This window comes from Anabrus simplex, chromosome X (genome assembly GCF_040414725.1).
Source record: "Anabrus simplex isolate iqAnaSimp1 chromosome X, ASM4041472v1, whole genome shotgun sequence".
In the NCBI taxonomy this organism is placed as follows: domain Eukaryota; kingdom Metazoa; phylum Arthropoda; class Insecta; order Orthoptera; family Tettigoniidae; genus Anabrus; species Anabrus simplex.
Window position 1 is genome coordinate 189,865,735 of NC_090279.1, and position 18,283 is coordinate 189,884,017.

The window sequence follows — 18,283 nt, forward strand, 5'->3', positions numbered from 1 at the left end:
CAACATATATATTAATCGTTGAGAAGTGAAAAAAGTCACATTTATTGTGGGAATTGACTCTAGTCGTCGGCCACGTGAGACCGTGCGGCTTCGATAGTACTAACTTAGTATCATAATAGAATTAGATTCCGATAATGTGCTGCTACTTGGTATTTTTTTAATGAGCTACAAGAGCTGCGGAATGTGTTCCAGCACTCTGCTAACGTTTGTGACGTTGAAGCGGGTATATAAGCACTTAGAACTCAACGCCATATAGCATACGTCGCTCGACCTCCACAGAACATTACCATCGACATACAGCACACAGCGCTCGTCTTCAAAGTGTTAACCTTTCTTATATTTCTTCCTAGCTTATTATCTTGAAAGAATGTCCAGCTCCATGGCTAAATGGTTAGCGCGCTGGCCTATGGTCACAGGGGTCCCAGGTTCGATTCCCAGCAGGGTCGGGAATTTCAACCATCATTGGTTAATTTTTCTGGCATGGAGGCTGGGTGTACGTGTTGTATTCATCATCATTTCATCCTCATCATGATACGCAGGTCGCCTACAGGAGTCAAATCAAAAGACCTGCATTTGGCGAGCCGAACATATCCTCGGACACTCCCGGCACTAAAAGCCATACGCCATTTCATCTTGAAAGAATTATGTTTTTATTCTGTTTCTGTTACTTACATTGTAGAAAATATAATGAATTCCTTCTTTCACTTCTTGCCTCTCGCAGTTCGCAAGGGATCCAACACGATCGAACGTAACTCCCGACAGTCGTCCATCACCATTCCCTACGAACGCACTTTCCGGAGACTGGACCCGACACAGGTGACCCCTGATGACCAAGAGTTTAACTTCTGCGGCTGTGGGTGGCCTCAGCACATGCTCATCCCTAAAGGAACAGCAGCGGGCTACCCAGCTGAGCTCTTCGTCATGGTGTCCAACTTTGCCGATGACAAGGTAAGTCATGTTGTACCTGCTTTATTACAATTTTTCTTCTTGTACCTTCTCATCCTCCTTTCCCTTGCCATGTTGGGACATCTATGGCATTTCTCCACCTTCCTCTCTCCTTCCACCATTCCTCTTCCTTCATTTTGTACCAATCCAGGTTTCTTCGTCTCGCATCCTCTTTTTTATAATTTACATTTTATGGCCTTCATTGGACCACTCTAGCCAACTTTATACAAATAACTTTTCAGTTTCCTGTTAGGCCAGTACTTCTTGATTCTTTTGGATCTTATCGTTTTCTTTCTTCATTGGAAATCACCCTTCCTAGTGTCTGTTTGTTGATTCTGGTTTGCAGTCTGGTTGGTTTGTCTGTGAGTTTCCTGATTTTGTCAGTTTTGTTTCTTAGGTCTTCCACTGTAATTTGTACTTCATCTATATCTTCCTTGATTTCTGTAATCCAATTAGTGCTGCACTCACTATTATTCCATCATTTTCTATTATTTTTCTGATGATCCTATTCTTTGGTGTCCTGATTAGATGTCCAAAAAATGAAATGCGTTTCTTTCTTATTGTGCTCATTACTGGTTCTATTTCCTTGTAGACTGTTTCATTAGAAGCTATTCTCCAGTGTCCATCTTTTTGGTATGATTTGTTGATGCACGTTCTAATGATACTTCTCTTTATTTTGAATAATTTGTCCATTTGTGCAGTGTTAGTTGCTTTGAAGATCGTTTCACTTGCATATGTTATTTCTGGTAAAGTGACTGTTTTGTAGTGTTTTAATGATGTTGCGATTGACAGGCCCTTTGTGTTGTAGGTAATCTTGGTGACATATTGTGTTCTGGTCAATTTATTTATTCTGTTATGCTATGTTGGCTTTTCTTTGAGGTTATATGTTACGATTTCTCCCAGATATTTATTTTTATCTACAATTTGGATTTCTTGGTTTCCTATGGCAATTTTGTATATGAGTGGTGGGTCAGTTAACATGATTACAGTCTTTTCAAAAGATTTTCCAAGCAGTAGCGGCGATTGGGAATAAGAAGATGGAGGGAGGGGGCACAAACATTTTTTTTTCTTTCACTTTACAAGGGAAATTTAATATGTCCTCCTATTAAATACATCTTATAACAAAAATTTATATACAGAAAAATACCTGGGTCTGAGGGATATAACAGGGGGGCAGGAGTTAAATATCCAAATTGAAAAAAGTAGACATAAAATGGTAAGTTTTTAACCTATTCTCATCGTATTTAAATACCGTAGCAGTTCATGAGAAAACACATTTAAATCCCACACTACGCCAGTCGTCTGCACAGTAACTTTTTCAATAAGTTATCACAAACCCTGCTGTATTCACTGAACGTATATACAACAGGGATATTGTCAGTTTTTGTCCAGTTCCAATCGTTCAAGTTAGTCTGCGCCGAGGTTCGAACTTGTTTCGAAAGACCTTGGCCACCGTCGCCATTTGTATCACTTTCCCTGTCATCAGCACTATTACACGCATCACTCAAACTTGAACTAAGATGTTCAGGGTTTCAGGGTCTATTTCATCGTCACAAACATCACTGTCTTCATAATCACTCTCTAAAACACTAATGTAATGTGTAGGGTTCTTATTTTAAATTCTTTCAAGTAATTGGGATCTCTAAATACTAACATTTCTGGTATATTGGAAAATAAAAATGATTTTTAAACATACTAACAAAAGTTCTCACTATTCTGGCTTTCAAACTAGGTCTGCAATATTTACAAAAGTACACAAACAAAATAATAAAAATAATAGATTTGCTTGCTTGCTTGTTATTAAAAGGGGCCTAACATCGAGGTCATCGGTCCAATAATGGATTTATGCAATATGATAGTGGTTTTCATGTGAAAATATTATATTACAATGTAAAAGTATTTGGGATAAGGAAGATACGCGGGGTGCTCGGCACACTGATATGCAGTAAGTTACAGCGCTTGGCTGCACATGACACCTACCGTCTCTCTTTAGTTATTGTGGTTTCCACTGTATCATCAACATCTCACTCTCTGTACTTTCTTCTTCCAGGTCGACCAACCACCGCCAAGGGGCTGTCGCGCTGCAGAGAGCATCTGCGGATGGTTCGAGCGTAAATATCCCGACCGTCGCCCCATGGGTTATCCCTTTGACCGTAATCCTCGGCCTGGCGCATCTTCCATACGACAGTTCCTGCTCCCCAACATGCAACTGATAGACGTGAAGATACGCTTCACAGACCGCACCGAGCTACGCAATGCTGCTAACATCACTCAGACCAGACAGAATTCTCCAAGCAGACCCAGACGCAGCCTTTAGATGATACTATCCGTCTATTGGTTACAGGACAGAATTTCAGCTTCAGTATTGTGTTCAGACAAAGAATTTGACAAACAACAGAATTGTGATTCATGATAAAAGCATATCATTTTGTTAAAAAAAAAAATAAAGCTTTCAAATAATCCCTAACTCCTGAGAAATAAAAACAAGCAAACTTCCAAACTTACAAAACCAGCCATTTTTTACATACAACTGACTGAATATATTCAGATGTATCATAAAAGGCAGTATAATTGGACCTTTATGTTTTCTTATATATATATATATATATATATATAAATGATATGAGTAAAGAAGTGGAATCAGAGGTGGGTGGTGTTATTCTGTACAGAGTAATAAATAAGTTACAAGATTGTGAGAAACTGCAAAATGACCTTGACAATATTGTGAGACTGACAACAGGCAATGGTATGATGGTAAAGAGGGTTAAAAGTCAGGTTGTGAGCTTCACAAATAGGAAAAGTAATCTCAGCTTCAATTACTGCATTGATGGGATAAGAGTTCCATTTGGGGATTATTGTAAGTACCTAGGTGTTAATATAAAGAAAGATCTTCATTGGGGTAATCACATAAATGGGATTGTAAATAAAGGGTACCAATTTCTGCACATGGTTATGACGGTGCTTATTTATTATTATTTTTTTACTAGTTGCATTACGTTGCACCAACACAGATAGGTCTTATGACGACGATGGGATAGGAAAGGCCTAGGAGTTGGAAAGACACGGCCATGGCCTTAATTAAGGTACAACCCCAGCATTTACCTGGTATGAAAATGGGAAACCACGGAAAACCATCTTCAGGGCTGCCGAGAGTGGGATTCAAACCCACTATCTCCCAGATGCAAGCTCACAGACATGCACTCCTAACTGCATGGCCAACTCGCCCAGTTGATGGTATTTAGGGGTTGTTGTAAGGATGTAAAGGAGAGGGCATATAAGTCTCTGGTAAGACCCCAACTAGAGTATGGTTCCAGTGTATGAGACCCTCACCAGGATTACTTGATTCAGGAACTGGAAAAACCCAAAGAAAATCAGCTCAATTTGTTCTGCATGATTTCTGACAAACAAGTAGTGTTACAAGAATGTTGCAAAGTTTGGAAGGGAAAACTTGGGAGAAAGAATACGAGCTGCTCAACTAAGCGTTATGTATATAAAATAGTATAAAATTTATTTTTCTTCCACCTGTTCAATACAATCAATCATAAAATCAAGGTTTAATCCTCATTAAAATATGAAATGGTACATTTATGCCCCCTTTTAAAGGGCATCATCAGCTATATCATCACCTCAAAACTGAACCAGGTACATGTTTAAAATCTAACCTATGACTATTAAAAGAATTGTAGGGACATTTAAGAATTTAACATTGATATGTAGGCGTTAAATAAGGAACTAGATTAGATACGAGAAGAATTAACATATTGTTGCCACTAATTTTATAGTTCAATAATAGTTTTTAACTACCGAGCTCGATAGCTGCAGTCGCTTAAGTGCGGCCAGTATCCAGTATTCGGGAGATAGTAGGTTCGACCCCCACTGTCGGCAGCCCTGAAAATGGTTTTCCGTGGTTTCCCATTTTCACACCAGGCAAATGCTGGGGCTGTACCTTAATTAAGGCCACGGCCGCTTCCCTCCCACTTCTAGCCCTTTCTTGTCCCATCGTCGCCATAAGACCTATCTGAGTCGGTGCGACGTAAAGCAACTAGCAAAAAAAAAAAAAAAAAAAAAAAAAAAATAGTTTTTAACTAGAACTGCAACAAAAAAGTAACTTCTATCTTACAAGTTGCAAGCTAAAAACACTGGAACTTATATTAATTCTTTCAAATAAGAACTAACACAAGAACGTAGTATATGAATATAATTACGCCAAAAACTTCTTTGTGTTGGAATGTATTTCATCATTAATTCTTATAAAATATTTTAATTTGAAGTATTACTCATCATTGTCATTTTGTACCATTTAGTTTAATTAAGTCATATCTTACATTTGACTATGGCCTTGGCCTGCCCAGCAACTGCTGCTCAACTCAAAGGCCTGCAGATTATGCAGAGTCGTGTGGTCAACACGACGCATCCTCTCTGCTGTTATTCTGAACTTTCGAGACCGGGGCCTCCATCTCACCGTCAGATAGCTCCTCAATTCTAATCAAGTAGGCTGAGTGGACCTCGAAGCAGCCCTCAGGTCAAGAGAAAAATCCCTGACCTGGCCGGGAATCAAACCCGGGGCCTCCGGGCGAGAGGCAGGCACACTACCCCTACACCACGGGGCTGGTTCCTTACATCAGGCTGCAACCTTACCAAGTAGTACACAAAACTTCAAAAAGAAAAAGCACAAACATCAAGATGAAAACAAGCACCAAACTTACCGTAAGGGCAGTAGCACAAAATATGAAGCGTGGGGGGCAAAAGCATAAAGGAAAAGGCCAGGGTCTTACATAAACGTTGACAGGTTGCCAGGTCAATATTACTAACTACTAAGTGACACACGAGATTAAATTTAAAATAAGGAAAATTTACTTAGTAAATAAAATTTGAAAATTGGTATGATATAGAAAAATTAAAACGCAATTAAACTAAAAGAGAGAAACAGTATTTTAAAATAAAATTGAAATTAAGATGAAATGAAGCTGACATTAACATAGGCTTCCACCAAAATTAAAGTTGGGAAATTCATAACTAATACCATTAAATTCATTACCTTACGTACAGAAAGATTGAAAATTTTGTTTTAAAAATTGGTTGCAACCGATATGCGGGCCCGCGATATAAATTCTGTTTAAAATTGAAATTTGTTACACTACTAACAAGTAAGAGGACACACGCCAAAAAAACACACACAATAGCGTACAATAAAAAATCAGTGGCTCCAACCGCGAATAAAAATCTACATAATTAAAGGAAACCAGATTAAATTATAATAAAACAAAGGTGGATAACTATTCCAACCAAAAAAGAAAATATCAATGGAAAAGGTACATAATGCGTTCCCACATAATAATAGAACTCGAAGCACACCCCAGGAGCGACATTTACCGACGCCAAGCCATCATCTCATTATAATAATCAAAACCACCAAAATTAATAACGTGTCATCAGATAAGATAAGAGAGGGATGACCATTATGTAATAATAACAGAGGCAAGAAGCCACAAACAAAGAGCAGAATGAGACAGGAGATTGGCATATTTTAAGATCAATATCGACCAGCAAATTTCAATTTATTACAGACTCAACCTTATTAAAATCATAGTAATAAATTTCTTAATTACTCCCATGGGTTATAGTACAAAATTACATTTTCTTTTGTTAAACAGTACGCCAACTGCCTAAATAATTTAGAATGGAGGGGGCTTTGGATCACGCTAAGATGCATACATGAGGTGTCATTTAAGTCCCAACAATGCAAATAACGATCACATCCAAATAATTACCAAGTCGAGGCAATAGTAACAGTTAGAAGGTAAATGTGAACAACGAAGAAAATTAGGGAGGAAAATAAAATTAAACGAACAGAATAATAATAATAATAATAATAATAATAATAATAATAATAATAATAATAATAATAATAATAATAATAATAATAATAATAATAATAATAATAATAATGTCGACAATAATAATGATAATAAACACCACCAATACTGAGTAGGCAAACAAGATACGAACCACAACACAGTAAGTTTAAACAACACCCACGAACTACAGCCTCATACACGCACACCTAGCGATTCCAAGTTCCCGTAAAATTTTGTTACATACTTTTACAAATTTAAATCCTATCTGTTACAGTAAATTTTGTTACCAGATGTTTACAGTTTTTTATTAACAGACGTTTCGAAGATGTGCTCCTTGGCTGTACGAGATCACTTGAATAAACTCTGCTTTCCAGTACTTACTTGATTAGAGTTAAGGTATCCAACTTACAACACATTTTGCACTTCGCATCTGGTTAATGGTAAACACTCACACAAAGTTTTCTACTTACAGTGATGAAATACAATGGTTGGAGCTCACGTTAATATTAAAAGGAATAAAGGGCATAGCCCTAATAACGTCGCACTCATCCAGGTGATTCACTCTCCATTATTAGCATTCTCCGGCAACATGAAGTTGTCTTCATACGGGCGCACGGCCATCGATCAAAATCTAGCCAATGAGATTAAAGCAGCAAATACGTAACCATAACAGAAATAGTTTGAATTAAGTGAGCATGGAAATTCCACAACTAGATGACAGTTTCAAACAATGAGCGATAGATAACGTCTCGTTTCACAAGTACACATGCCAGAAATATAAATGAATTCTCGTAGATGTTGCCCTTGATACTGATGGCGAAATATTTGTCCTGCCTCTTTACCACTCGGAACGGTCCTTCATAAGGTGGCTCGAGGGATTTTTTAACTTTGTCTGTCCTCAAGAACACATGTGAACTACAAGAGAGGTCTTTGAAAATAAATGTAGATCTGGATGTCACTGTTCTAGGTTTAGCGGACTTAAGATGCTTTATGTGATCCCAGAGTTGGGTCACAAAGGTATCTGGATTGCACTGTAACTGCACTGAGTGTTCAAAAAACACTCCAGGAAGTCTGATGGTGGTTCCATACATCATTTCTGCAAGTGAGTAGTTGGAGTCTTCTCGAATGGCTGCTCGTAGACCAAGTAGAACTGTCGGTAGGCTCTGAGTCCATCTGGGGTTCTTGTGCGCTCTGATTGCTGCTTTGAGAGTACGATGTAGCCGTTCTATTTTTCCATTTGCCTGGGGATTTTAGAAGGCATCGCAAATTCATTAATATGATGTGTTTTTGCTTGTAAAGTCTGCTACAGTATTTAATTTTAAGAATTATTTTAAAATATCAGAACGATAATGTTATGTTGGTGATTCACGGTCATTGTGGAATATCTGGAAATGAGAAAGCTGATCTTCTGGCAAAAGCAGCAGCTACATCTAATTTGGAAATTACTTATGACAAAACGTCACCTAGCTATGCTAAAAAAATCGTAAAGAAGCACGTAATCCATCAATGGAACAACATTCGGACTTCATCCAATAGAGGCCAAGTCACCAGAGAATTATTCTTCCCTGAGGTTTTCAACCGCCTACAAAGTAACGTGTTGATGCCAAGCTTTGAAATAATTCAGTTTTTGACTGGTCATGGCAAATTTGGTTATTATTTTCATCGATTTGAAATCAATCATCCTGATGGCTGCATGTGTGTCTGTGGATCCCCACAAACAGTCGACCACCTACTGTTTGAATGTGCTGCATTTGAAAGAAGAAGGCATGACTTGAACTCTCATTTGAATTATTGCAACATTGCATCATCAAAACTCCTGCATCATTTGTTTAAGAAGCCGTGCTGTTACAAATATTTTATTAACTTCATCCACTTCATTTTCCACCAATTAGATACATGAATTCATTTTCATTGTAAAACTGAATATGTATTTTAACTATAACCCTCGTATACTATGTAAAATAGGGTCCACCGAGCTCGATAGCTGCAGTCGCTTAAGTGCGGCCAGTATCCAGTAATCGAGAGATAGTGGGTTCGAGCCCCACTGTCGGCAGCCCTGAAAATGGTTTTCCGTGGTTTCCCATTTTCACACCAGGCAAATGCCGGGGCTGTACCTTAATTAAGGCCACGGCCGCTTCCTTCCAATTCCTAGGCCTTAACTACCCCATCGTCGCCATAAGACATATCTGTGTCGGTGCGACATAAAGCAAATAGCAAAAAAAAAAAAAAAAATTGGGTCCCAAACTGCTTCGGATATTCAATAATAATAATAATAATAATAATAATAATAATAATAACTTGTATTATAATTATTACAACCTGATGGTTTTCAGTCTTGCAACCAAGATCTTCTTCAGAGCAGTAACAACGAAACCAATTATCACTGCTAACTGTTACTCCGTAGTAAACAGATTCAAGAAAGAAAGACCCTGTTAGTGGTGTTGTTAATTCCAGGGCTTCCAGAATCAAGGAGAACGATGTTGAAGATTATTGTGGGTTTAGCAGCCTGCCTGGTGGCTGTGATCGCCATCACTTACCCTGTTGATGCTTTAAATGTTGCTCCTCACCCGTGGGCTGGCTGATTTCCAGAATTTATGGCTACGTTCAGAATGGCAAAAAAGGAATGTGGTTTGAGTTACAAATAAATTGAAAAGTCCATTCGATTTCCAAATCCTTACACTACAAGTTTAATAAATTTCAGATACAATTGAAAACTATATATATATATTGTAAAAAAATACAATATAATTATTAAATTAATGTAGTAATGGTCCACCTTTCAATACTAATGTGTAATATTCTAAATATGAATTAATTAGGGACTAGTTTCGGCCAGGTCTGGCCATCTTCAGCCTTAATGTTAAACATCTAATAACTAAACAAATGTACATGCACACAATTGACATAAAACAAAAACAAATGAAACAATATATACAAATTGACATTAAAAAACTGGGATGAAATTACGATTAAATTTGAAAATAAACTAGGTTCTAACTTCTTGAGTATGCTCATCATTGAGAATATTACAAGTAATAATTTATATACACAGAACATCTAATCAATGATAATTCAATAGTAAATGGGACTGTGTCGGGGTGATGACAAGATAATATTATAGTTTGATATACCACAATGAAATAAAATGTACCATAATTGATAAGATAACGTTCGGTGATCAAACGTGCTTAATAAAATATAATAAGAAGTAGGCTATGATGAGGAAAATCGCGCAGTAAGGAAGGAACTAGGCCCAAAAGAAGATGACCAGAATAACAGTGCAAAATAATATATAAATATATTTTAACAACCATAAGTTAACAACCAGATAAAAATTTGGAAATGGAAGAAAAATCTAAAAAGGCTGTGCCACATTTACAAAAGTATACAATATGCATCGAAACCAGAACTCTGAAAAGAAAAAGGACGCATGGGAAGGGAAAGGGGATTAGGATGAGAAAGGATCTTCTTCACCGGGTAATTGAATAGTGTAGCAGTAGCAATAGATCATAAATGAGAACTGAAGAAGCTTTCTTGTTGCAAATAGTCCGTAGCGCAGTTCATAAATAGAAAGAGTCTATGTGAAAGTTTTAAAGCGAAGCATTGCCGCTCGACTGAGTAAAGTATTTATAATAGGCAAATGCCAGAATGAAGGTAAAGTCCAAATGTAAACAAATGTGTTATAAGCCTTGCTCACTGAGTTGTAGCAGATAATGTCCAGCTGAAGTTGACATAATAGCACAGCACACAGTTTGTTAGCTGCCTTGCTTCATTTCATCCTTTTAGTGGCCCACTCAATCTCTACCGTGGACACCTCCTTTTCCTTATCTTCCATCTGCAGTAAATCTGGTTCTTCGATTTCTCCTTGTACCGAGGTATTTTGCACGTTGTAAAGCTGTTCATAGTATTTTCCCCACCTCTGCTTCTCTGTCATCACTTCCTCCTGTTCATTTTTAATGAAGTTAGTACCTTCCCCTGGATTTTTCTTCTTTTTTACCCACTGGAATAAGATCTGTTTGCTTCCGGTTGTATCTTCCTTCCGAGAATCAGTGAATTTTTGCCAGCATTTCTTTTTCTCTTCTTGAACCACCTTGGAGCACTCCTTCTTGCAGTGCCTGTATTCAGCCATCTTTTCCAAGCTTGTTTCTTCCGTTTAACGATATCTTTCACCCTGTCATTCCACCAGGGCGTAAATAGCTTGACCCACTATAAGGACCAATGTCTACGGGTGGAGGAGTCCTTATAGAAGGGAAATAGGTTCTCAACTGTATAGTGAGAAGTCGTTTGTCCATAGCGTTCCTGATATCTTCAGTGACCTTCAAAATTGCAGTCGTGGTAATGTGACGCTTGTTAAATCTGGATTGCTTAGGGTCCAAAAGAGCATTGTTATTTATAGTAGGTATACCAGAACTTGTTCATATACTGAATGCCTGGGCGAGGCACTGGTCCTTCGCACCAGTTGTATCTCCCGACCTAAAGTCTCACACTCGAGGACACTGCCCTTGAGGCGGTAGAGGTGGGATCCCTCACTTAGTCTGAGGAAAAAACCAACCCCAGAGGGTAAACTGATTAAGAAAGAAATTAACTGTCAATTTAAAAATGACAATAGATATATATATATATATATATATATATATATATATATATATATAAAATAAGAGTTTTGTCTGTACATTGCTCAGAATTTAAAAAGGATTGTATTTCTGTTTCAGTCATGTCCACAGAAACAAGGAAATGCACTTTTTCATTTTCCGTAATTTCTGTCTGTCTGTCTTTCTGTCTGTACACGCATAAGAAGAAAACGGCTGAAGAGAATTTAATAAAAATCGGTATGCAAAGTCGGGGAATAAGTCTCTATAATCTAGGCCATAAATAATTTTACTCACGCTGAGTGAAATGGTAATTTAGGTGAAGGCCTAAAATTTTTTTCTCAAATATTGATGTTATTAATGGCTCTATCTTAATGAAAATTGGTATGCAAAGTCAGGGAATAAGTCCCTATGATCTACGTCATAAATAATTTTATTCACGCTGAGTAAAATGGTAGTATAGTGGAAGGCCTAACATTTAATTCTCAAATAGTTATGTTATTAGTGATTGTATCGATAAATACTACATAACTGAAGTATTAAATTTCCGATCATTTATGTCTTATACATTGTTACCGTACCGGCTATGATCACAGAGATATTCATGAATTTGGATTTTTGTTACGAAGTCCATATCAGCGCCAAGTCACAAGAAAATGGGTAAACAGAATTTAATGAAAGTCAGTATGTAAAGTCGGAGAATAAAGACCTACAGTCTACGCTATACATAATTTTATAAGACGCCCTAATATCACAGAGTCAAAGGAAAACTTAATGCAAAGGCCTACAATATAGAAAGCTCATACAATTGATCAACAACAATATTACATTGACCATTGTTTGTTGTGATGCGCTTTGTGTCTTCTGTTGCCATTCATCTTCGATAGATAGAATTACTGCTGCATAACAAGTATTTTTAAAAATTTGCCTCACATCACATTGATGCAGATAGGTCTTATGGCGACAATGGGATAGGAAAAGGCTAGGAGTGTGAAGGAAGTGACCTTGACATTAAATAAGGTACAACTTTCTTCTTTAGCATGCCATTCCTCTGGTTCATAAATTTTCTGATACTACTGGTACGTAACACACTGGTTCATGATAGCATCCAAGCTATTCAATCCTTACTCTGAGGGACTGACTGGAATGAGCAGTGTGCATATTTAACAGAATAATTGCAGAGAAGTGTTCACAACTGTCTGCGGCCTGTCATTCTTCCAGCTCTGGAACTTTGGACTGTTAGATCGGCACCGTAGTACTGTTTGTAAAGTGAGAAAATGTGCGTATTTTTGTTTGATCAAGTATTTTAGATGATAAAATTGCTTTTAATCGCTACTTTCCTACTGACATTTTTGTAATGACCTATGTTGACTTCTGTTAGGAAAAGCACAAAGTCAGTCTTTCTGAGAATCTCGTAGCGAAGCACGGGTACATCAGCTAGTCCAATATATGTATAACTATATTGCATAGACCATGTAGCCAGCAACTCAAAGCCAAGCGGTAAAGAACCTATCTCTTTAATAGGACCAATGGTTTCGAGCGGAAGAGCCCCTTTAGGTGGAAGCTGATCCTCGTTTGGAGGAATGTCTCTGAAATCCAGGAGAAGCATGTAGCCTATTTTGAAGGCATTGAGAATTTCGAGAAGTACCTTCTTTTAATGTATTTCCCTTCCTAGAATGAAGCTGGGCAGAACAGGACACTTGAATGTTTTCCTTGTTCACCTTGGGTGGAAAGCAGTAAAGTAGGTTGCTGTGGGTGGGTTCTTAGATGACCTCCTGCTGATCAGCTTTGTCCTGTTAATAACCAAACACATTCACTAAATAGCTGAGATAATATGCTAAAACATTCCCAAGTTAATGAACAGTTATCTATTGGTATCTACAGGTAAGTATGGCGAACAAACAATAGTGCACTTTCCAGGAAACAAGTTGCTTCATTCAAACTGTCTTGATGGACTACACAGCCTTCTTTGTGGGGCAAAGTGCTGATAATGATTTTACTTTATTTATCACAACATAAGTGACAGATTAATGGAAGTGTACACACCTACTGTAATGGCAGAACTGTTTTCTTGAAATATTCAGGTTACAAAATGTAATACAGTTGAACCTATATCAAGGTGAAAATCAGATTTTATGTACAACAAAGAATTACTTAAAAATCAGGTTTAGATACTATGACAAATAATTATGGAAATAATTTTCTCCACTTTCAGAACTAAGATTAAAGACAGATTATTTCAGAGATAAGTTAATAACATAATTTGTACTTATGATTATTTTAATACAGCAAACTTTCAATTATGCTGGCTAATCACCGCACAAATTTGCATGGATAACTGAAAACATGGATAAATATAATTATGTGCATTTTAATGCACAACAAAACTTTTAATTATGCATAACATACAATATATCTGAAAGCCTCTGTGGCTCAAGCAGCAACATCTCGGCCTCTCACCACTGGGTTCCGTGGTTCAAATCCCGGTCACTCCATTTGAGATTTGTGCTGGACAAAGTGGAGGCGGGACAGGTTTTTCTCTGGGTACTCTGGTTTTCCCTGTCATCTTTCATTCCAGCAACACTCTCCACTATCATTTCATTTCATCTGTCAGTCATTAATCATTGCCCCAGTGGAGTGCGACAGGCGTCGGCAGCCGGCACAATTCCTATCCTCGCCGCAAGATGTGGGCTTCACTCATTCCATGCCTGACCCGATCAATGACTGGAAAACAGGTTGTAGGTTTTCATTCATTCATCATACAATATGTTTGAAGATGCAATAATGTCAAACAAATAACACATTCAGTAACCATTTTTATCTGTAAGGGCCAATATAAAAATTATGTCTGTTGTTGGCACTCTGGTCTGCAACCTTTGAGGCCCAAATCGTGAATTCAATGAGAGAGAAAAAGTTATTTAAAAGAAAAAAGAAAACAGAAACTCTTAGAATTCACATTTCTTGAATTCCTAGAGTTTCTGTTTGCTATTTTTTTCTCTAATTGTCTGAACTCCAATCCCATAATCATTCACTCATTTATTCTCAAATTTTTCAATTAATTCACCCTTTTGTTTTAAACTTAAAAGCACTTCCTTTCGCTTCATAGCCATGACTGCTATCACTGAATATCAACAAAGAACTGCTTTACAGTACCTTGTTTAGTGTTTAGTTCTCGAACAAAGCATGCAACCAACACACTTGCAGACCAGAGCGTGCTCGAATTTCAAGCTTCGCGAGTATTCACAATGCCGTGACAAAAATAAGGAACCGAGCTCAATAGCTTCAGTCGCTTAAGTGCGGCCAGTATCCAGTATTCGGGAGATAGTAGGTTCGAACCTCACTGTCGGCAGCCCTGAAAATGGTTTTCCGTGGTTTCCCATTTACACACCAGGCAAATGCTGGGGCTGTACCTTAATTAAGGCCACGGCCGCTTCCTTCACACTCCTAGCCCTTCCCTGTCCCATCGTCGCCACAAGACCTATCTGTGTCGGTGCGACGTAAAGCAACTAGCAAAAAAAAAAAAAAAAATAAGGGAAATAAAATAATATTACAATGAACCTCGGGGATGCACGGATAACCCACAAACCAGATAATCGGAAGTTTGCTGTACACATAATTGCATTTCTTACAAAATAATTTACTTACTTACGTCAACTTATTCAATACCGGTACAATCAGATATGCACTACTTAAACTAAATAACAACAACAATAACAAAAAACACATTTGGAAATATTAAGAGAAGTCAAAGGAGAGAGCAAGCTGTTAAAATAAATGGAAAGAAGGAAAATCAAATTTACAGGACATATCATTAGACACACCTTCATCACCAATATATTTGAAGGAAAAGTACTGGGAAAGAAAAGAAAATGCCAGTTACGTGACTATAATAATCCTAATCCCACTTTTGGCAGCCCTGAATATGGTTTCCTGTGGTTTCCCATTTTCATACCAGGCAAATGTCTGACTCCATGGCTAAGTGGTTAGCGTGCTGGCCTTTGGTCACAGGGGTCCCAGGTTCGATTCCTGACAGGGTCAGGTATTTTAACCATAATTTGTTCATTTCGCTGGCACGGGGGCTGGGTGTATGTGTCATCTTCATAATCATTTTATCCTTATCATGATGTGCAGGTCGCCTACGGGAGTCAAATAAAAGACTTTCATCTGGGGAGCCAAACTTGTCCTCGGACACTCCTGGCACTAAAAGCCATACGGATTTCATTTCATTACACCAGGCAAATGCTGGCGCTGTACCTTAACACTTTCACCACCAGCTGCATGAACAGCTTGCCACTACTGGGGCCCAGCCATTTTTAAAAAGTCACGTACCTGACAGCTCAGATCTACATTAGTAAATATTAAGGTGACACTGTGGAGATAAAAATATATTTTTACCTAATGCATGGATTTTCACAAAATTTTGTGGGGAAAGTCACCTACATAACAACCATTTATTTCATGGACAATTAATAGTTTTCCAAAATATTTTTTTTTAAAATTTTTAATTCCATTATTTTCATGAAATTTAATTAACATGTTAATGTAAATTTTTCTGTACATAATTTATATAAGGAGATATATCGTACTGAAGTTTGTGTAATTTTTATGTTCTGAAATTTTGGACTTAAAAATCCCTACTACTTGAAAAATTCTGGAATCAAAAATTCCATACACAGGTTTCTTAATATAGCTTAATATAGCTTTCTTAATACAGCATAAATTTTGTTACATTTGGCAGAATATTATGGGAGAAAAAATGGGATTTAAATGTAAAATAACAATTGGCAAACAAAGCATTATTACAGTGATAAATTGTTTGAATTCAGCGGAATAACTTCATGACAAGAAAAAAGAAACTCAATCCTTTCAATTTTAGTCATTTAAAAAGTTTCACCAAAATGACCAATGTATTATTTTTATCTCCTTAAAGAAATAATTATTGAAAAAAATGTCCTCACTGTTTATTTACTTACGCACATACGTCACATATTGAAGCCAATGGATGATAAAAAGAAGATTCATTGTTCCTGACTAGATTACTATTCACCCTTCCAGTGCTTTCACTGCAGACATAATCACACATCACACTCTCATTCACTATCTGAAGTTTTCAGATCACCACCTGAATCGTCACGGTATTGTGCAAATTATCACATTTTTCTTCTTCTGGAATCACTCTATTACCACAAAATTTACTCATGTTTGGAGCTTTAACTACTACACAACTGCTGTTACTTGCTACTTCACTCAGTTTGTGAAGTGCCAAAATTGGCTTGTAAACAGTGAGTAAAAAGAGCACAAAGGGAGGGTCGAACAGTGTCGAGAAAAGATGCTCAAATCATCTACCAGAAGAACATTGCTTTACATCGCACCGACACAGATAGGTCTTATGGTGACGATGGGACAGGGAAGGGCTAGGAGTGGGAAGGAAGCGGCCATGGCCTTAAGTAAGGTACAGCCCCAGCATTTGCCTGGTGTGAAAATGGGAAACCACGGAAACCATTTTCAGGGCTGCTGACAGTGGGGTTCAAACCTACTATCTCCTGAATACTGGCTGCACTTAAGCGACTGCAGCTATCGAGCTCGGAAGAAAAGGAAACTAGGTAGAACTCTTCTGGTCTCCAAAAACACAAGCACACTGGAGCGCGCTACACTAAACGACTTCACTCTTCTATGGGACCGAAAGTATTAATTAGGGCCACAACCACTTCTTTCCCAATTCTAGCCATTTCCTATCTCGCCATCCTTGCATTGCCAAAAACCTTCAGTGCATTAGTGCGATATTAAACCATTAGCAAAAAATATAATAATAATAATGAAATAACCAATGAAAGTTAAAATGCTTGACTCGGCAAAGAACTGAACCAAAGGCCGGCATGCTAACCCGTTAGCCACACAGCCAGACAGTACATATACAGTAATTAATGAGGAGCATCTGATCCATTGCCCATAAGTGCAAAAACTTGGGAGAAAGGAGACAAGCTGATCAACTAAGCGGTATGATCCTTGCTGTCAGTGAAGAGACGGTGTGGAATGACTTTAGTAGATGAATAAGTTTGAGTGGTGTTTTTAAAAGTGGGGAAGATCATAATTTGAAGATAAAGCTGGAATTTGAGAGTAAAAACTGGGGCAAATATTCATCTATAAGATGAGGAGTAAGGGTTCTGAATAATTTACCCAGAGAGGTATTCAATAAATTTCCAAATTCATTGAAATTTTTTAAGGAAAGACTAGGTAAAAACTGATAGGTAATCTACCACCTGGTTGAGAGCCCTAAATGGAGAGAATGATTGATTGAACTTGATAACAATCAACGAAGTCTAAGAAACATCAACCAAGCTTTCTACTCGGATGGCAGATCTTTGAAGATAAGGTGACTTTTCTTCATCTACCATAGGAACAACAAATTTGATATCATTAGGGAGCGGATGTTGGTGAAATATCTTCTTTTACCTCTCTGCATTAGAACATTGATCAGTTGTACAAAAATTCAATTTGCAATACAACAAACAATAATAGTACATTTTTATTTTGCATAATTTGCATTATTTGCCTTTTTAAAATTTATTTTGCAATTGGCTTTACGTCGCACCAACACAGATAGGTATTATGGCGATGAAGGGATAGGTAAGGCCTAGGATTGGGAAGGAAGCAGCCATGGCCTTAATTAAGGTACAGCCCCAGCATTTGCCTGGTGTGAAAATGGGAAACCATGGAAAACCATCTTCAGGGCTGCCAACAGTGGGGTTCGAACCCACTATCTACCGGATGCAAGCTCACAGCCGCGTGCCACTAACCACGTGGCCAACTTGTGCAGTTTTTGCTGATTTGGGATGATCAGTCATTATTTCAACTCTTAACCCTGGAGAGGACGTGTCACGATCTTTTTGA

The 18,283-nt window shown here is 37.7% G+C and overlaps 1 protein-coding gene across 1 annotated transcript in view; it reads left to right on the top strand.

The window, feature by feature from the left end:
• Positions 1-3,405, top strand: part of LOC136886508 (phenoloxidase 1) — a 60,634-nt gene extending 57,229 nt beyond the window's left edge. Inside the window, exons 12-13 of the mRNA XM_067159323.2 lie at positions 722-948; positions 2,996-3,405. Coding sequence (XP_067015424.2) covers positions 722-948; positions 2,996-3,262 — 494 coding nt within the window. The 3' untranslated portion in view covers positions 3,263-3,405. The remainder of the gene's footprint in view (positions 1-721; positions 949-2,995) is intronic.
• Positions 3,406-18,283: the final 14,878 nt, after the last annotated feature.